Below are 21,936 nucleotides of genomic sequence, written 5' to 3' on the forward strand. Positions count from 1 at the left end.
TCAGCTCTCTGTGCTTTGGCATTGCTGCTTTTTATCCGCAGTAAAAATGGAATAAAATGACTTTGGCTTGTAAGTTTTAGACACAGCATAGAACAGCGATTCATGAGAGAAAACAACTGGCAAGGTGGACTTCATTAAAATACAAAACACCATTGAGAGATTGAAAAAGCAAACCACAGGGCTGAAGAGATGGCTCAGAGATTAAGAGCACTGGCTGCTCTTCCAGAGGACCTGAGTTCAATTCCCAGCAACCACATGGTGGCTCACAAGACTTCTATAGTGAGATCTAATGCCCTCTTCTGGCGTGTAGGCATACATGCATATAGAGCACTTATACACATTAAATAAATAAATAAATCCTTAAAAAACAAAAACAAAAACAAACAAACAAAAAAGAAAAGAGAAAGCAAGCCAGAGCCTAACCACAGACTGGGAGAAGATATTTGTAAACGGCATACACGATCATAAATGTTACTAGACCAGACAAAGAACTCTTCACGTTCAACAACAAGAAAAGAAACAACCCGATTAGAAAACAGGCAAAAGAGCTGACTGCGAATCACGCTTAAGAAGTCCCACCGGTGGCAACAAGCACAAGGAAAGATGCTCACCACTGGGCATTAGAGAATTGCAAATGACAGCAACAGCAGGAGGAAAAGCAGAGAGAAGGGAGAGAACACAGCACTAGACGGGTCCAAATCCAAAGCAGCACCAGCCGGCTCAAGACTGCTGTGATGGGGGCAGACTCTAGAAGACCATCCATGAAACATGATCTGACCTGAGACCCAGAAAACACACCGGTTAGCGTTCAACTCAAATGACGGAAAACTTGAATACAAAACCCGCAAGCAGCACTATTCACAACCTATAAACCTTGAAAGTAACCGTGGTATTTTAGTAGGTGAATGTTAAACAGTGCAAGTCCAGACAACAGAGAATTACTCAGCATGAGAGACAGAGAGACAGAGAGACAGAGGTGGCTAGGGGAGGGGATGAGCAGGGCAGCACAGAGGCCTCCTTCTCTTCTTCAGTGCTTTGGCCGGAACCCCAAGCACTGTGTGCGTGAAGCAGGTGCTCTGCTACTGAGCTGTGTCTTCATTCCAAACAGTTCTCACTTGTTAGAATGCCCACAGAGGTCTTCAAGGAACTTGACAAATTAAAAGTGTGCCAAGAATAAGGAATGTAAGTACTCACTGTCCCCTTACCCATAAATCTTATTATAAAGATTGCTTCAGTACTTAAATCCAAGTGTGTATGTGTGTGTGTGTGTGTGTGCATGCAAAACTAATCTTCTACCTGATATTGCCTACAGAAACAAATTTCAGTAGCTTTTTGCCATATATAAGAAAGACAAATCTGTAAAACTGCCCTCACTAGTTGACGTGGCTAGTCTAAGTTTAGTTACTTGAAAAGGGGGAAAATGTTCAAGAATACACACTTTCATCTTTCTATTTTTATTTATACGGGGTGGGGGAATTGCTCCAGTGTAGATCTGGGGACAGAGCTCAGTTACTATATATCTTTCCCAGCACAGACAATGCTCAGGGTTGGAGCCCAACCCCCACATAAGCCACACAGAGCAGAGCTGCACTCCTGTAATCCTGGTGCTCAGAAAGCAGAGGCAGAAGGTCCCAAGTTAAGGTCATCCTCGGCACACAATGAGTTTGAAACCAGCTAAGGATATAGAAGACCCTGTCTCAGAATACAAAAATGAAGCGTGTAAAGCAAGAATGGCTCACACAAGTTGCACAGAATGTGCAACTAATCAAAATGATCATTTCAGTCGCTGTTGTTAATAGGAAGATACCATGAAAATGGATGATGTATAGCTATGAAAATTTGTTCAATGGAACAGAAATGGATACATACAAATGTGCACAAACATACAAAAGTTATCCAATAAAGTGGAGCTATCTTTTAAACAAGTATTGTAACAGTTTCACAGGTACAAAGTAAAGACAAAAAAAAAAAAAAAAAAAAAAAAAAAAAAAAAAAAAAAAAAAAAAAACAAAAAAAAAAAACAAACGACTTATAGCAAAAAAGTCTTATACATTAAGCCAAATGAATCCAGAATAGAACAACGATTTAAATGCAAAACATAAAATTATAAAACCTTTAGGGAATACCAGACACACAAAAACTCTTTAGGATAGAATCCTAAGCAAAATGTTCATAGACTTACTAAAAAAATAAAAATAAAAATAAAGGAGCTAGAAAAAAGAAGTACATTGCACTCTTTTCCTTGTGTTTTTTTTTTCATTCCCTTTCTTCCTCCCCTCCCTCTACTCCATTTTTTAATAAGGTGGGAGTTTATTATTTCACAATTTCAACCATGTATGTCATGTGTTTTGATCAACCCTGCCCATGCTCTCTCCCCTACAGACCCTCCCATTGTCCCCCACTGTCACTTTTCCCCCCCAGTGTCCTGAATTTTTGAAACCCACAAAGTCCAGTTAGTGCTGGCAGCGTGAGAAGGCCACGCACCGGAGCAGGGGCGTCCTACCGGGGGGCTGAAGCAAGCCGACACTCTTGCCCTGGGGAGCTCTGCACAGCCAGACTGGCCTCCAGCTGGTGGGTCTCTGGCCCCAACCTCCTAATTCTTTGGGTTACAGGCATGCACACCACACCCATTTTAGCAAAGAGAATGTTATCAAAATTAAACACTTTCTCCCTGGGAGGATGGAAAGGTGAACAATGGGCTTTAAGAAAATGTTTGTCAACACATATTGGTAAAGGGCTAATATCCAGGCTATATGAAAAGTGGAAATGCAAGGCTGGAAAATGGAACAACAGTCTGTGGCACGAAAAGGCATCTCACTATGACATTCAGTGGGAAATAAGCCAAGAACATGAGTTCAACATCATAATCACTGGGCAGCTAGAACATGAGTTCTACATAATAAATGAGGAGCTAGAACATGAGTTCAACATCATAATCACTGAGGAGCTAGAAGTAGAACTATCTGCGATATCTCTGTACACCTATGAGGCTCTCTAAAACAAAACTGAATAAACAGAGATGACAGCAGACACTAGCAAACACACAGAGAACCGTGGATCACCCTGCTGGTGAAAATGAAAAATGGCACTGCCATTCTGGAACTATGGAAGTACCATAAACTTAGAACTCATATTCTTTGGCATTTGTTCCAGAAAAATGAAATCTTAGTTCCGCATACGATTTTTGTGCTGCACCTGAGTATTTTAGCAGCTGCACAACAGCTCCAAATTGGAAGCAAACCTGAAGTCACTCAGCGGGTGAGGCCTTAGAACACTGCGGTACACTCAGGTATAAGCCAGCAACAAAGGAAATGAAGCACTGGTGTGCAACCGGAATAAACCTCCAGGAAGTCATGCCAGTGCAAAGGCAGTTCCAAGAGATTACGCACTCGGACTCCACTTACACAGTGCTTTTGACATGACAAATGTAGAAGCGCAGAGCAGTCAGCTACCCGGGGGTTCCAGGTGAAGCTGCAGAAAGTTATGAATGCAGATCATGCGGGAGCTTTGTGGAGACGAAGATGCGTTAGTGTTCTCCTCACTGTGGTTCCACACCACAGCTTTGACAGGAACTGCCATTCCGGAGCGTGAGTGGCAAAGACTTGGAGGAGGGGATCCCAGATTTCCTCAGGGATTCTGGACTAAGTGGTTTAAAGACACAAAAAGCACATAAAGTAAGAACGGGGATAGGATGGGGGTCTAGAGCGGCAGAGGAGGGACTGGGCTGGATCTGATCACCACACACATATACACGTATGAAATTCTCAAAGAATAAATTTTAAGTATTTTGAAAAGTGCTTGCAATCTGTCCATTGTTTATTACAAATGTGTATGAATCTGTAATTACCTCAAAATCTATACATAAATATATAGTAATATTTACATGTTAATAGAATATCTATAAATATATATAACAAAAAGATTACTGTTGGTGTTGGCAAGATAGATTTTTTATTTCTTCTTCAATCATGAAAGAATAAAGTATCTTTCAGTAGTAAGAAAAATTAAAATAATCTATTTTTATGAAAAAAAAATATACACCATCATACACATTTCACTGATTATTTTACTACAAAAACCCATGACAAGAACTTGAGAACTACTTCTGCCTTTTCCTTTCCTTTGAGTGTGTGTATGTGTGTGTGTGTGTGTGTGTCTAGGTTAAGTCAATATCCGGTGTGTAACTCCATTGCTCTCCACCTCATTTATTGAGGCTGAGTTTTTTGTTGGACTCTGCTAGGACAGCAGCCCAGTGCGCTAGGTGTTAGGGTTTTAATGCTTGCATTTGGGAAGCAGAGACAAGCGGATCTCTGAGTCTGAGGTCAGCTTGGTCTACACAGAGTGTTCCAGGCCAGCCAGTAAGACCATGTCTAAACAAACAAACAAACAAACAAACAACAAAGCCCACTTTCCTAACAAGCTATGAATTTATGTACACCCCTGGGGTACAGGTGAGATCACATCTGTGTCTGAAGAGCTGCCACAAGGCTCCACAGGTCAGACTTCCTGAGGTGCTGAGGCGCTGACTCATTCAAGCCTTCCTTACGGGCACGCACGGGTCTTTATGCCCCCCCCCCCCCAGCAGCCATTTCATCCCGAGAACACAGCTGCACACGTCTGCCACATGCTCAGCCCTCTGTGCTTTCCTGCTCTTTCTCTGGCAATGGCCACTCTATTTTTATCCTCCCAAACTTACTCTGAAACATTAAAAGGTCAAATCTCACACTCAAAGACGTGGCTCACTCGCACAGACTTCAAGTTTGGCTTTACTACAAGGATCAAGACCAACGGCAGTCATCTTCCTCTGACTCTTCTTACAATGGTTAACCCTGGTCTAGCTGGGCTTCTTCCTGCTCTGCAATATCTACTGTCTAAAGGTGTTCGCCCTGAGCTCTGCTCGCACACACCCTCACAAGGTTCTTTGCAGTCTCCATAACACCTGGCCTCTGTGTCTTTAGTCAGCAAAATCACCAAAGTAACACGACTATAGTAAATGCACACATGCTCAAATGTGCTTCAAAACGTAACCGAGACGTAAGCAAAGCTTGAGGGTATCGAGAAGAAGAAATACACAAGCGTCCAGCTCACGCTAAGTTTCCCCTCCGGGTTCTCTTCACGTCTATCCTCACTCTCATCATCTTTCTGGCTGGAAAGTTGTCTTCTAGTGCACCCCATCCAAGCCATGCCTTTGCTGATTCCCACTTCGTTCAGCACCACCAGTCTCCTGCTCTGAAGGTAAGGGAGAACACGCGCCGACACCGACACCTCCCCCCCCCCCCCAGCGAGCATTTCCCCACTCCACCGAGCCTCCATTTCATATTGGATTTTAGCAGAAAATTCTTCTCCTCCAAAGTATATTTGGAAGTCTCCGTTTGCTTTCTATATATTGTTTCTACAAATTATAGCTTACAAATATAAGGCTATAGTATATCTACATAATCAGTTCTATGAAAAATGTTTGCTAGGAATTGTCATTGAATAAATTATTTTTAGATGAGTTATTTTGAAATTTAAAAAAGTCTTTAGTCCACCAGTAAGCAGGCGGGTTCTGTGAGCTCGCGGCTAACCTGGTCTGAGATAGAGTTCCCGGTTGCCAGGGCTATGCAGTCAGACCTGTCTCAAAAGCTTACAGCATTCTAACATTCACCGTTCTCTATCGTTATAGTACGTAGTGCAAAGTGCTTCAATTGCTTTCATCATGAACTCACATTTCTTTCCTATTTCCACTGGGCTATTAGTGTTTTGTTTTTCCTCAAAATTGGCAATAATTTAGGAGAAGGGACTAAATTTTACCTCGCAGCGCCACCTAAAACACCCTACACTATTTGGACTGCAGGGTAAATGCTTCCAGACATGGCGACCCTTTTCTGTATCCCTGTCAGCATCATGAAATGCCCGTGCAGCGATGTATGAAAGAACACAAAGGGTTCCCCTCTCCCTCCAGCCCATGGAGATTACTCACCAGACTTTCTTGCTTTCAAAGCAATAACAGCGGCCAGCTCTCTCTGCACCTGAGGAAAGATCAGGGAAAGAAATCACGTCAGAATGAGAAGCACGGCTCCGTCAAGGCTGTAGACTCCAGTTCACCGTCCTCGCTGCCTTCTTTTCCTTCTTCAGTGTGTGGGAAAACTGCGCTGACGTTTCAGGCCAAACACCCGGGAGAAAGCATGCTGACTTAGTCTCTAAAACGCTCTTTGCCAAAGGGCACTCCCTGTGAAGTGTGCGTGCCATGGTGAGTAAGGACATAGCTGCAGAGCACTCAGAGCAGTGCACACAGCAACTGTTGGTGGAGAGATTCTGCCAAGCACGGTAAATATTCTTCTCCCTGAGGACGCTGGCGGACATCAGCAATTCTAGAAGCTTGGGATGGGTGGCACTGTGTTAGAGACTTCTGCTCGGATACAGTGAACTCTGCTGCAGGCTGAGCAGGCGACAGGAGCCACTCTGCATAATACACAAGGTAAAACGAAGTGGCCCTGTGTCACCGGGCAGGTAGAATGGGAACAGACAACACTCTTAAAATCCCAAGTGTCTTTAACGATGTCTGTCTTTCAAAATGTCAACACATATATGATGATGCCCTCGCTGCTGTGAATGCTTAAATCTGCCTTTAAGACATCCTCAAAGAGGACAATAAAGGACATGAAAGCTAAGCATAGTTCAACACAATCTTTAGGAAATCAATGCTGAGTAGCAGTTTAAAAATTCCATAATGAGTGAGTTCTTTTCTCATGAAGACACAACCGTGTGTGTGTGTGTGTGTGTGTGTGTGTGTGTGCGCGCGTGTGCATGTGCGTGTGTACCTGAATATATTAACGTAATGACACTTTAAGGGGGAAACATGGGAGTTCAAGGTTAAACTGCAGATTTGCCATTCAAATTAATTTAATTTATATTCATTTACTGAAAGGCAAGAGTGCTAATGTGTTAGAGCCTGCGACTCCACCCAGGACCATTTCCCAGTGGCCCAGCATAGGCTTCCTGAGGAAGGAAGCTTGCTCAGCTGGTTTCACTGACACACTTTGCATACTGGCATGAATGCCACTGGAAAGTGTGTACTCCTGATACAGCTGATTTAATGACTGAGACTCTCACAAAGAGGTATTGGCCTCTTTTTCTCCAACCTAGGGAGTCTGGAATCTGAAATGCTCACGAATAGAAAGTTTCTGGGGACAGAATGAGGTAGGGAGGGACTGTGGACCTAAGAACTGATGAGTGACCACAGGAAATCTTGTATAAATACATTGTGTTTGCCCAGATGAATAAAAAGGCAACAAAGTAAAGTATCAATTACTGAACATTCTGTATTTTGAGTTGTGTACAAGGTTTACAATTGTAGCATTGCCATCTGCTTTAGGGTTTTTCTCTTAGATTTTTGGGAACGGAACAAAGATGCAGATTATGAACATTCACTGGCATCCTGTCAATGGCTGCCTGACCTATGACCTCCCAGGGAAGGCGTCACTGTGAGTCAGCAACAAAAAAGCAGCAGAGATGGAAAACGATGGAGAAGTTGGCTGAGAGAACTTGCTCCCAGAGAGTGAAAGTTGGCCTTTGCCATCTCCGTGCTGGCTTTCCACACCTTAATGCCTGCCACAGGGTCTCCAGCCTTTACTCTCTAAGGTTCAGAATAAAATAAGAGAGGCAGCGCCTTCTCAAGGATATAGCGCTACAGTTTCCAAGGTTTTCATGGGGAAGGGCATGAGTGGGGTGGACCGTATAGCAGAGGTACAGGAAGGAAAGAGACGAGCACTGAGAAAGAAGAGCGGCACAAGGTGGTGAGGTTAGTGTGGGAAGAGCTTCGCCCTTTCTGCCACATATAGTTCCTGAGCTTTCCGTACTCGCTACGTTCTCTGAACCTCTGCAGTGACAGGACCTGTGTCCTGCCCATGGCAGGCTGTAGAGCAGCTCCCACAGCTCTGTGCCAGGAGGGAAAAGAGTTTTGACTCAACCCCCCCTTTCTTTCTACAAAGTACAAAAGAGAAAATGCTGTGTGAGCAAGACACAAACTAGGTCTGATCCCATTATACGTCCCTCGGTGCCTTCCAGATCTTGTTTGCTCCTCAACACCTGGCAGGTGTGCCATTAATTATTTTGAATTGTGTGGCTGCTGCTTGTCTTCTGAGCTAGATGCTCCACAGAGGGAGGGACCCGTTTGTCTTTTGCTGATAGTATCCAGCATAAGGGATGCTCCTTCACAGAAAAACAGTAGGTAAGCAGAAAACCAGCACCTGAGAGACTTAGGGAGTGAAAAAGTCACCTGAGGGACAAAGAACATTAAAAGAGAAGGCCTCCACTGCCACACACTGCTAGCATAAATCTGTTGTCATTGTTGTTGTTTTAAGACAGGGTTTCTCTGTGCAGCCCTGGCTGTCTTGGAATCTCTCTGTAGCAGGCTGGCGTGGAACTAGGCCTGCCTTTGCCTCTGAGTGCTGAGGAGAAGGTGTGCACCACCCCAAACAGTTTAGGAATCGTAAGAATATAGTGGAAGGACTTAATCCCCTTTGCAAATTGTTAGGGTTATATTTCAAGGAATATAAGCAAGTGCGCACTGCTAACATGAAGAGAGCTGTTATGAGAAGAGAAGGAACGCTGCCCACCAGCACCAGGAAAGCCTGCAGAGGCAATGCTCTGGCCACAGGGAGACCAGCAAGAGCCACCCAGCTAAGAGCCTCCCAAACGCCTGGAAAGTTGCTGAAAGGGTCCTTTAGAGGACACTGGGTTGTCCCCTTAGTTTCAGTGGCTTGTCGGCTCTTTTCATGTGATTCAGTGTTGTGCCCAGGGCTGAAAAACACTGCTCTCCTCAACCAGGCATTGGCTTTCTCCAAGACTCCATGTTCCAATGTTATGCTCATCTCATCTGGCAATCTGTCTTTACTTTGTATTTTGCTCTATCCCAATTTAATTCATTTGTAAAGAAGCATGGTCTTCACTGTGCCGTAGAGGCAGAAATGATGCGATAATTCAATCAAATGATTAGACTCAGTTGGAATATCAGCAGGCTGACACACTCAAGAACGCAGAAGACTGCAAGGGTGCTTTTTATGAAGCTTAACTGTAGTTAGAATACAGTTTATTCAGCAAACAGAATGGCTACATATTATTCCAAGCACATGCAGTTGAGGTCTTGGTCACTCTCATGAATACAGGCTGACTCAGGACTGAGGAGCTGCAGCCTCCAGTTTTCCCTCTCTCCTGGTTAACTACCACAGACTGGGGTCTGGAACATGTTGGAATGCTTTGGCTTTCAACATCTATAACCAGTAGGATCAACCCCAAATAGCACTGGAAAATGGACAAGAAGTGGGTGTTGTTTTCTCCATTTTCCCCCTGGCACTTTAGTAGCATCCCAAATGCTCACTAAGCTGTTGTTCATCACAGCGAAGGCAGGAGACCAACAGGAAGCCTCAAATGCAAACACAACAGCTAGTCTCCTGAGAGAGGTTAGATGACAAAATGCAGACCAGCTTTCTTAAAGAAGCATTTCTTTAAAAATGAGTGATTCTGGGTAGTTCAGTGAGGATCATCCTGAGAGGGCAGAGCAGTCATGGTAATGGCATTTAGCTAACTAAAGGTCTGTCCTTAGAAACTGCTTTAAATAGCACCAACACTGAACAATTTTGTAAAGGTTTTTAGTAAATCTAGAAAGAGTAGTTTTGATACCATAATAAAAATGTTTTAGAGACATAGGTAGGTGGCTTAAATATGTGTGTATATCTTTTCTCAATTTCTTAAATTAAATGTTAAAAAAAAAGTCCTGAGTTTTAGTCCCAAATATCCTGAGTTTTAAAGCACTATACAAGCTTAGGCTAAGGACTAGCCAGCCCCACCAGGCCCAGCTCAGTCCTGTCGTGTTTACTCCAGCCTCTCCCTGGTGTCTCTGCCTCTAGCTCTGCTCTCCCAAATGTCTACAGTAAACTTTCTCCTCCCCCGTACTACCAGGAATAGTCATTTCCTTTTTATTTATTTATTTTTTCATTCAGTATCTGATACCCTGAAGGTGAGATGTTATGAACAAATAATCTACCAAACAAACACGAAAAATAACTGCTGAAACACATTTACAGAGAAATTGCCTTTTTTTTTTTTTTTTTTTTTTTTTTGGTACAACAAGCAGAATAAAGCCATAAATGTTGGAAAGAAATTTCAAAGCAAGGAAACAACAAAATCTCTCTTTATAACAAATTTCAAAGGCATGCTTTAGTATGCCTTTTATTCCATATCTCAGTCCTTGTGTAATAAATGTCTTTTCTCAAGTATTGTACCTTTGGAGACAGGATGTAGAAACAGAAACTAGTGGTCTACCCATCAAAGCCCAGGCACTCTAGCAACCTCACCTGTAAGAATGGCCCCTTGTAGGTATAGTACATCAGAAAAACTCATATCAAGATAAAACTGACCAATTAAGGCCCTTCCCAACCAGAAAGTCCATCTACAAAGGGCCTCCTAAAAGAACAAGAGTCAGAACTCGGGAAGCAAAAATCTACAGCAACTGTAGGAACACCCTGCCCCCATCATTGTCTGCCACCTCGAGAGCAATGGTAGAACTCCAGGTGGTAGGGGGTCACCACAGCTGCGCCTTTCACAGGATGAGACTATGTAACAAGCCTCAGGAACAGTGCCTGGTTCAGAGCGTCCTTTGACTGTTAGCTATCAGGGACACCATGACACTGGAATTAGGATCTCTGAACGATGGCGCTGGTGCCCCTTCTCCCACCTCAGCTGTGAAGTCCGTGCCATTGACTACCGTTTCCACTCACTGTGAATGCCACACGCCTGGACCAGCCCCATGGTCACCGCATAAAATGTTTCATGAAAACGTAATTAACAGTATTTCAAGTGCTTATATTCCAAGTTTACCTCAAAAATAATGTTACAGATTTTTGCAGAACTTTTAAGTTTTAATGTATGTATATGGGACATACTTGAGTTAAAGAAGTTTACTTTGCAACTTCAGAGGTATCCATTACTTCCTGTGACTGGGATGCTCTGGCGGTCACAGGAGAATGACTATATTATGAAGCAGGGGATTACCAGCTCCACAAGGAATGTGGAATACGTGTTTATCACTGTCACAGTAAATCATCACGATTTGACTGCTGAAAATGACACCCATGTATAATCTCATCTTCTGTGAGTCAGAAGTCCAGGTAGACTCAACCAGGTCGAGTCTTGGTCCTCAGGGCTAAACTTCATATGGCACCCTCAGTGTGTTCCCAAGCCCATGGAGAAGTGGCTGGGATATGGGCAGCTGCTCCCTTACAGCTGATGCCTGAAGGCTGCCTTTCCTCCTCCAGCCTATTTCTGGCCCTGTGTATGAACTCCAGCATTCCATGAGAGCAATGACAAACTGAATCCTCAAGATCCCAGTTTCTCTCCCTTTCTCTTCTGACATTTCTTTCCAGCATCCACAGGACATTCCCTGCTTTTAAATGCTCCTGTGATCATACTGGCAAGCTTGCAGCCTCAGTGATATCTACGAAGGAGCTTCAGCCATGATCAGGTGGTATGTAGGGCATTCAGGTTTGGGGATCAATTTAGCCTCACAGAAAACAGGGGTCTCCAGAGTCCTCCTGAACAGATCACCCTAACTCCTCCTAGGGCTTCACAGCAACCTGCCAACAGCCTGGCTTCCTGGCCACAGCACTCCTCAGTCTACAAATTTCCCTTCAGTCCCAGGCTCATCTTGTTAGCCATTCATGTGCCTGTATTTCCAGCCTCTGAAGTACCTCTTAACCTTATCAGTGCTCCTTCCTTCCCTTTAGCTAGACAAAGCGTGGCATTCCACTTCATGCAAGAAACTAAATGATCAAGACAAACTGTTTTGAGACAAGATCTCACCATGTATCCAGATTGGCCTTGCAGATAATCTGAGAAGTATTATGTTTTATGTTTACGTTAGTTTGAAAAGAAATAACTTTTCAGTATTCTTGTTGGGTTGTTTACTAATAGTAATATATGCTGACTTTCAAATTTTGGAAACTGTAGACAGGTAGAAGTGAGAAAACCACCCAGACCACCAGTGTTTCAACCGCTTATCCTAAATGCAGCCACTGGATGAGATGTGATACCATTACCAGGTGCAAGGTATAAAAACTGATGTCACATCTACTGCCAGCAGGTGGTTCACGTCTGTTTCTGGTTTTTAAGAAAGGACCTCTCCCACTGTCCCCCCACCTGTGGCACTCAGGCGAGCTGGCCCCGGGACTGTGAAAACGGATGAGCTGGTCCTGTCCCTTGCTAGCTGCAGTGGGTTCTGCTCCTCACCTGAGCAGCACAGCAGAGATGGCCGGGGAAGGGGTGCAGGTGAGCCGGCCCAGGGGGCAAGAGCACTGGAGATCTGGCCCCACCACTTTCTCCCTGAAGCGGCAGGGGGGCAGGGTGGCCCCCTGTCCCCTCTACACCTATGGTAGGTGGGAGAGCTGGCCCCGCCCCCCTCACTGGCTGCAGCACTCAGGAGGGTGGGCAGTTGGCCTGGGCGACACAGTGGAGCTGGCTCTGGAGGTGGGTGAGCTGCCCCAAGAGCAGGAGAGCAGGAGAGCTGACCCTGCTTCCTACTGATGGTGGCCCTGGGTGGCCTAGCCGGAGGAGCGCTGGAGAGCTCCCCCTGGTGGATAAGAGAGAGCTGGAGCGCTGACCAACTCAGCTGCCACCCAGGCCGACCCAGGGCTCCGAGTTGGCCCACTCCCAAATCGCTATCATTTGAGAATGGTTGGGATGTGTGAAAAGGCCTGTTGACCCAACGATGCAGCATCCCAGTGACACAGGGCTGCAACGGGATGACCCGGAAGAGGCCCCGAGGCATCCCCGTGAGGGTCCAATACTGATGATGTCACAGAAGCCAAAAATCTCAAACCAGACCAATGACTCATCGCAATGGCATTTATTTTCAAGTGAAGGAGCGTGGACAGAGGGATGCACCGTGGGGCTCACTGTGACATCCTACAGCTTCCACGATGAGCTGTTCTCTATGCTTTTTTGTTGTTTGTCTGCATGTGTTTTCTTTTGTTTTTTGAGGGTGGGGGTGTGGGAGGTTGCAAGGGTGAGTACTGATGTGAAGGGATTTTGAGATGAGCAGGAGGGGGGTGCATGACGTAAAACTCGCAGGGAGTCAATAAAATGTTAAGACAAGACAGGACTAGCAGCACAGAATTGTCAGCCGGAAGATCGCCTGTTCAGCTCCATGCTGAGAGGCTTGGGTCCCTGCAGAGAGCGATGAAGCGGCACAGGACACACTTCCGTTGTACCTGCTACATACAGGGCCCTGTCCCAATGCCCACTGACCAATTGGTCTTCATCTGCTTGAGTTATGGTAACAGCACAGAGCTGTCGCCTGTGTGAGCGTGATCTAGAACAAGCTGGATTCACACAGGGCATTCTCGCTTTTTCACGGTTCTGTCACACCTGCTGGAACACAGTCCGTGGATGGGGCTTGTGAGAAAACTCCAGGTAAGCAGGAGTCTTGTACCCTCTGTTCCTCCGTAGCAGGAATTTGTTCTGGGCCCGGGCTCCCAGGCCCCTCCCAGGCGTGGTGAACAGGAGTATGTTTGCTCCAGAGTACAAACTGCTGCTTCCCTTGGTTATTTACAAATGCTTTCAAGCATGCTCGCCCTTGTGACTGTGTGTAGCTCAAATTCACGTGCATTTTGCTCGTTTGGCCTGGCTTACCCCTCAGAATGCCTGTAGAATAGAAACCGCCTGATGCTCTGAATGCAGCTGGCTACTGCAGGGGACTTTAGTCCCCGCATTTTTAGGCTCTGCCCTCCTGGGTTAAAGCCACCAACTAGAGCAGTAGCAGCTACTTCCATAGATCAGCCAAAACATGCCATAACATAACTGCCAAGGGATTCTTTTGTGTTAATGAGCACATTTTTGTTAGGAAACCCCAGTAATTGTTTTTCTGAAAGTTTTATAACTTCACCATTCCTTCGCTCCCTCCTCCTTCCTCCCCTCCTTTGGTGGTGCTGGGGGGCCAAACCCAAGGCCTCAGTCATACTACACATATTTTCTACCAATGAAATACAATTTCAACCTCTAGCATTTTGTTAAGGTATTTTAATTAATGAGTGGACTTTAACGTGCACAGGTGTTTTGCCTGCACACTTGGCACCCCATGTGTGCCTGTTACCCTCAGGAGCCAGAAGAGGGCGGCAGATCCCCCAACACTGGAGTTACAAACACTCCCTCAGTTTCAGGGGATCAAACCCGGATCCTCCAGAAGAGCAGCCATCTCTCCGGCCCTCAGCCCTTATGGTTTTAAATCTTTCTTTTGCTCATTTCTCTGTGCCTCGGACTCACATATATTTATGCCGTCTCTCCACCCATGGCTTCACTAGGTAAACTAGGTGTTGATATATTTTGTAGAGGAATTTTTAATCCAGCAACACGGCTGCTCTAGCAAGGGATAGCATCCGCAGACCTAGGTCTCTGTGATCCAGCTGGAAGGCTGATATGCTCTTAGAACACACCTTTAATCCGTTTGGCTGGAATTCAGTCGGAATCTTTAATCCCAAAGACTTCTGAGGGGCAGACAATGCGATGAATCAGAGGAAGATTTGTCAGAATGAGTCAGCTAGGATACATTCAACGCTGAAGCTAAGAGCAGCGCAGATGGACAGGGGGCAGGAGAGTTCGTGGAAATAGTACAGTTGGGTGCAGTTCATGGAGCTCAGTTTTTCCAAGCAGAACAACTCACTGAGAAGTGGAGAGAAGCCAGATTGAATCAGTCAGCTTGGAGAGGAGTTTTGAGCCAGACAGCTGAGTTGAACCAGCCAGTGTTCAGAAAGAATTAGAAAGGCTGAGCTTACTCAGCAGTAAGTCTCGGAAGCTGACTGAAAACCTGCCTAGGTTAGCAGACGAGGCTGGAAGCTGGAGCCTTCAAGGTCCCAGCTTACAGAAAATCAAATTGTATGAAGGCTAGAAGCATCTAAGCCTAGGCCTAGGAGCTGTTAGATAGAAATGCCCTGGGCTCAGCCCACATCATGCATTTGTGAAGCTTTGGTCGGCTCCTTCTTCTGAGGAAATAAAAACTACATTTGCAATATTTAAGACCTTCCTACTAAGAAATGGTTAAAATAGTAATTTTATTCCTTAAACTTATTCCAAATCAAGTTAGAATAATATTTTAATTTTTCCGTGATTGGCATACTGACCTTTCCATGTTTTCTACTTAGATCTGGGATATTCTTAGGTGTAGTTTCCTATTCATGTCACAGGTGTCAGATAAGATCTGCCCTGTGGTTGCATTTCAGCATCCTAAAGCGCTACGTGCTACATGCGGCTCCCAAACCCGCTCAGCAAGCCCCATCTGCCCCCGGAAGCATGAGGAGGCCGGAGTACTCAGCAAGGAGGAAAAATAGAACATTTCCTTCATGGGAATTATAGGATGTGGCAGGACAGCAAGCCTCAAATTCATGCAGTGTCAGTCACTTCCAGGACTGACATCCCTAGAGTTAAAGGATAAAGGGACGCCTCTCAATAGAAAGCATCAACAAGGCTGGCAAAGGGGATGCGGTGGGCCAGCAGGAGAGAATGGTGGCCCTCGGCTGGGATGTGAGGCATTTCTGAATCTCAGCAGGCAGGTTTGCCTCCATGTTTCCCAGCTCACTGTTAAGTCATTTAGAAAATGAGTCTGTGGGAAGGTGGGTTGACTCCCAATGGGGAAAAACTAGAATCACTTTGCTGAGGGTTAGGTCCTACAGATTCAGAAAAGGAGAGCAATTACGGGGAAGGGCCAAATGGCATGAGCATCCAATGATGCCGCCAGTGACCCTGTGCAGACCGAAGCACGTCCACAGCTCTCACAGACGTGGAGCCAGACCTCACCTGTGGCGGCAAAGAGAGGCCAACGTTAACCTGCATCTGCTCCCAAAGCAGCCTGCTTCCGCACAGTACCCAGGACCACCAGGGGCGAAGCCACCTACACAGCTGGGCCCTCCCCACAACCCCTGAGGAAACACCCTGCAGCTCCGTGTTACGCAGGGCTTTCCAGCCCAGGTTCCCTCCTTCCAGATATTTCCAGCTGTGTCAAGGTGACACAAACCAGCCCGCACAGCACATGAAGAGAAGCTACTTTCTAAGGATTCTTCCTTTATACCTTCACCCTGAAGAAGCCAACCATGACCTTTCCCACAAACCAGCAGTTCCAGTAAACAGAGCATGGCCTTGCTGTAATTACTAAGGCACACTGCAGGATTTGCCCTGTGGAGACCCAGTTTAGACTCTAGGTGTGTTGAAATGAATTTACTGAACGCAGGATGGCGAATGGAGTCTCCTGGGTTAACTTTGGAGCTGATTCTCTCTTCCTTTTCTAATCCACCCAACAGATGAAGCTTCTTAGGCACACTGCAATCCTCTCAGGAGATTCAGTACCTATTTTTGCTTGAGTGGGATCTCAACCCCTCCTCCTGCCATCGCAGACGTTTGTCAGTTCACTCTGCTATGGTAAATACAAGATTCTTTCCACAACCTTCACACCGTCCCCTGCTCGCTCCTTCATACAAACACCCCTGGCTCTTATGCTCTTGCTGTTGTTTCTAAACACAATGCTGATCTCTCTGCCACTCACCTGTCCCTCACACTCAGAGTCCACCTAACACCCCTCCTCCCAGGGGGCTATTGGAAATCCCAACTTGCCACGCTTTCCCGTGAGCTCCACAGCTCTGCACTCACCACAGGCTGCTGACCCGTGTAAGGCTCTGTCAACACACACCAACCTGTTTTCCGTTCTGTTTTTTCATTTCTTCTGAGTACACAGTGGTCTCGGGAAACCTGAAAAACTATCTGCATTAACTTCTAAACTATACAGCCACATTTGCCAGCATTTTCACTAGGTTAAAAATTAAAGTGCTGGGCTGGAGAGATGGCTCAGGGGTTAAGAGCACTGGCCTTGAAGTCCCAGTCCTCATGCCTCTGCCTCCCAGGTGTTGACACTACACGTATGTACCACCCTTCTGGCTTGAACATATGTCCTTTCTCGTGAGGGAAATGCTGAGGGCTGAACCAAGTGCCTTTAGCATGTATTCTATTTGTGAACTGTCCTGAGACTTTGAACAGGTTAAATAAGATGGGGACATCGGGTACTGCTCCACAGACCATGTCCTCAGAGGTAAAATTTCATTAGATTATTGTATCTGGGTAGGCTAAGACGTTTTCTTTAAAACTAGAGAGGGAGATTTAGAAAGTAACTTTCCTTTAATTCTTTAAAGATGTATTCATTGTTTTCCATGAATGGGTGTTAGGTCCACATACATACATGTGCACCGTATCTGTTCCTGGTGCCTGTGGAGGTTGGAGGAGTGACAGATGGTGAGGAGCCAGCATGTGCATTTTGGAAACTAAACACAGGTCTTCTGCAAGAGCAGCCAGTGCTTCTAACCACTGAGGCAGTCTCCAGATCCGGGAAGTTAATTTTCTGAGGCTGCTCCATACGTGTGCTGAGAGCTGCATTGTGTGGGGCTTGGGTCATCTCATCAGGAAGAAGAAAATATACTTGATGTGCAATACAACGTAAGAGTGTGTCTGCAAACACACACACAGCATAAAAGAATATCTGCTTATGAGGCGTCACTGAAAAAGCCTACCTAACAGCAACAGTGCACTGAGAATTTCCGTATCTTTAAAAACAGTTATGCTGTGTAAATACGTTTTCCTGTTTCTGTTTTAATCCCAGTGTGGGATCTGGGGCTGCTCCAGTTTGTGCACAGGCATTAACTATGACTGTCTTATGCACTAGCAGGGCCATGATCTGCCAGGTACAGATAGTTTAATTCTGAGGACTCTGAAGAGGGAAAAATGCCAGAGCCCAGAAAGAGAAGAACACTCCAAAAGGAAGGAAGAGGAGGGAGGAGGAAGAAGATGAGGAGGAGGAGGAGGAAGAGGAAGAGGAAGAGGAAGAGGAGGAGACTGCTTCTCTCCCTGCTCCTACCCCCACTGCTGTTGGGCTTGTTCTGCTGCTACTTTTGCTGTTACGTTTGCTATTGCTGGTTTGCTGGACCACTGGATATCCTAATGACGAAGACTGGACTTTCCTCAAGAAACTACAGCCTGAATCAGCAGGAAGTAGTCTGAAGAGACCCATGTCCCTTTCCTCTCTAATCTCCTAACTCTCCTACCTGGTATTGGGGTATTGGGAAGGATTGGGGTGGAGAGGGTAGATATAAGTAGATATAAGAAACCAATAAAATAGATGAAACAAATATGTCAACAAAATCTTACTCCTCTCTCCAGGTGGCCCCGGAAATCTTCAGGCCACAGCCCAGTGGCCTCTAAACATTATAGCAGGAAGAAGGCCGCACTCACACACAAGTAGGGAAGGTAGGACAAGCCCTATGGATTCTTAAATAAAAACAGAAATACCACCAGAAATGTGCCATCAGCCCTCTACTACCGAGCTACACCCCAGCTTCACTGGTGCCACTATTACTTGAAACCAGCTCTGGCCTGTGGGCCTTGACACCTCCTCACAGGCTCAATCCATCTGCTGTAGTTTATGCAGTGTCAAATGCACCTCTGAAAGCTCCAGAGCCAGACTGAGGATTCCCAAGAGGAATTTCATATTTCCCACAGGTAGAAGTATAAGGCGATGGGACATGTATGATCTAGAGGCAGCCAGACAGAAGGTTAGTCATTCAGGGTACGGAGGGGACTCACTGTTGATCTCTGAATACACAAGCTCACTCAGGTTGGTGAGTGAAGTAGGGAAGGAGATCAACTACATTCCAATTCTCCATCCCTGGAAGGGAGAGGGGGGCAACTGGAAGGGGGGTGGTGGAAATGAGTGTTTGCATTTTAAAGTCACTGCTCAAAGTGTTTAAAAACAATCACACGGCTGTGCTCATTCGCACTCACCCCACCCCTGGTGAGGATTATTTCCTGGCATGGCTGGTTTGGCCTAAACCCTGAACAGGCTCTACTATCCTACTTTCTTAAAGAGCCAGGTAATCTAACCTGTGCTATTGCTGCTCATATAATGTTGCCAGTGTGAAATTTCACACACACACACACACACACACACACACACACACACACACACACACACGGTCATTGCTGGGCTGAGGATGGCACCAAAAACCAACAAAACTGATGACAACAGCTAAAGCTCCGTCACCACTATGCTCAGGTACTCCTGAGAAAAAGAATTCTCTAACATTTCAAATTCAAATGGTTGAATTATCAGAGATTAAAGAAATGCCAGGTATTTTAATGCAGCGAGACAGGGCAAAGAGAGCCCTGCAAGGGATGGCACAAGACAAAGGGAAGTGCAGGGACAAGACACAGCCTTGGCCTTCCACAGTAAGCCAAGTGTTACTTCACCCACAGGACAACGGCTCTCATTAGGACCTGCCTCTTGCTGGGTTGTTAACAAGTCCTTTTTAAGAGAAGTGTGAGGGAGAGAAGGCGTGGGAGAGAAAGCAGACAGGCTATGAGAAACCAGGACCTAGCTCACGGTGGTAACTTTGGATCATTTTACCTATAAAGTAGGATCCAAATGAAGGAAACACGAGAACAGGACTTTTTACAGGAAAGGAAGATAGACATCCCAGGAGAACAAGTGACCTCAGCACAACCATGGGCACTGGCTCAGTTGGTAATCTATTGCTGTGGAGAGACTCCATGTCCGTGAAGTCTTATAAAGGAGGCATCGAACTGAGACTTGCTCAGGTGCAGAGGGTTAGTCCACTGTCATCATGGCAGGAAGCATGATGCCTGCAGGCAGACATGGTGCTGGAAAAGCTCAGAGTTTTGTATCTGGATCCATAGGCAACAAGAAGAGAGAGACACTGGGCCTGGCTTGGACTTCTGATTAAAGCCCACCCCAGTGACACACTTCCTCCAACAAGGCCACACCTCCAACTACTCTAATGACAAGCCACTCTGATGACTAAGCATCAGAGCATAAGAGCCAATGAGGGCCATCTTATTCACCCCCTACTTTCTACTCCCGGCCTTCACAGGCTTGTGGCCATATCATAATGCAAAATGCATTCAGTCCAACTTCAAAAGACCAAGTAGTCTGTAACAGTCTCATCAATACTGTTTAAAAGTCCAAAGTCCAAAGTCTCTTCTGAGACTCACACAATCGCTTACCTTTAATCTCCTGTAAAATCAAAATGAAAAAGCAGATCACATACTCCCAGCAGTGAACAGGATATATGCTGCTATTCCAAAAGGGAGGAAAAGGAACATAGTGGGAAATACTGGACCAAAGCACACAGAAACCAGCTGGGTAAATCCTTCACTTCTGTGTCTGGTGTCAAGGCATCTGCAGACCCTTTCAGCTTTGCTGACTGCAACATTCGGAACACACCAAGAACGGAGTCACGTGAGAACTCTGAGTGCTTGTGAGAACACAAGGCCTGAGCCTTGTGACCTCAGTTTCTTCAAAAGCACAGAATTGTTCTTGGAATGTTTCTGTGCTTCACCTCAGTGGCTAAACACAAAATGTGCATTTCGTGTAGCAGACAGGAGCAAGTTTACTCCAGCTTGTTATCCACACTCCTCTATGAAAGAGCCACATGTGGTTTGTCCTCATGAGCCTCACTCACACAACTCCTTAACCCTCAGAGTATAAATTATCTGATGCTCTATATAAAGTTGGCTGCTGCAGGAGACTTCAGCCTGCCTCCTTTTTAGGCCGCTCTCCCCGGTCCCCGCCTCCAGCTAGACAGTCAAGCAGCAGCCGTCCTCCCCTGGGCTGACTCCACACCTAGTCTGCAGTTTTCCGTGGCAGGCCTCCCACGGCTTGGTTTGTTCAGCATCGTGGGGTCTCCACGCAGGTAGGCCTCTGACAGGTGTCAGGCCGCAGCGGCTCTCCTCAGTCACAGAGGCTGACCCCACAATCTCTTTCTCGTATCCCTGACTCTCAGGCCGGAATCACGTGGCTGAAGCTGCCAAGTTCTGCTGCTCGATGGAGCTGCAGCTTGGCCTCCTCCTTCAAACACATTTTCAACAGCCTTCTTTTTTTTGATGCTTTTCTTCATCTCTAAAGCTTTTCTTTAATTCCTTTCACAAACTGGAAGTTTAGCTGGGTGGGGTCTTGCCCTGAAGCCACCGCTCCCTTTATTCCATTTGACGTCAGACTAAATGAAATTAAACTTTTTAATCTTCTTTTGCACTAGACTTAGCTCCGTTATATTTTCTATAATCTGTTTCTCCTCTAGCTGTACATATAGTATTTTTCCTTTTCATTATAGATCTGTGTAAGAGCGACCAGTATAAACACCCAACAGAGTCCCTATGAGGCTGTCCTGAAATCTCTGCCAATGCTATTTATCCAAAATCTCTTCAATTTAGCCAGAGGCAGATTTTTTTTTTTTTTTTTTTTTTTAAGCAGGGCAGGAAACAGCCACATTCTTTGCCAGAATATTACAAGAATGGTCTCTAAGCTACTTTCTAATATTTTCTTCTGAAACCTCTTGAGCTGGGTTTTCAAAATCTATATTTCTCTCAGCACCTGTCTTCCACAATCCTATTAGTACAGCCCATTAAGCCCTGCTTAACACATTCACCTCTTTTTCCAGTGCAAAGTCCCAAAGTCCACATTCTGCCAATAAGCAGCATAGTCAGGCCTGTCACAGCAATACCACACTCCTGATAACCAACGTCTGTATTAGTGTTTGATTGCTATGAAGAGACACCGTAACCAGGAAAATCTCGTAAAGGAAAGCACTTAACTGCCGCTTGCTCTCAGGTTCAAGGTTTAGTTCACTGTCATCATAGCAGGAAGCATGGTGGCACGCAGGCAGACATGGTGCTGGCGAAGGAGCTGAGAGTTCTACATCTGGGTCTAGAGGCAGCAAGAAGAGAGAGGCACTGGGCCTTGTTTGGGCTTCTGAATCTCTGACACACTTCCTTCAACAAGGCCACACCTCCCAACTCCTCTCAAGCAGGGCCACTCTCCGATGACTTAGCATTCAAATATATGCGCGTAGGGGC

At 45.7% G+C, this 21,936-nt stretch overlaps 1 protein-coding gene across 1 annotated transcript in view; it reads right to left on the reverse strand.

The window, feature by feature from the left end:
* The window catches only part of Rapgef5 (Rap guanine nucleotide exchange factor 5), a 194,904-nt gene that overhangs the window by 113,588 nt on the left and 59,380 nt on the right, over positions 1-21,936 (reverse strand). Inside the window, exon 7 of the mRNA XM_055607551.1 lies at positions 5,963-6,011. Coding sequence (XP_055463526.1) covers positions 5,963-6,011 — 49 coding nt within the window. The remainder of the gene's footprint in view (positions 1-5,962; positions 6,012-21,936) is intronic.

This window comes from Psammomys obesus, unplaced genomic scaffold, assembly GCF_907164565.1.
Source record: "Psammomys obesus unplaced genomic scaffold, mPsaObe1.curated_primary_1811, whole genome shotgun sequence".
Taxonomy (NCBI): domain Eukaryota; kingdom Metazoa; phylum Chordata; class Mammalia; order Rodentia; family Muridae; genus Psammomys; species Psammomys obesus.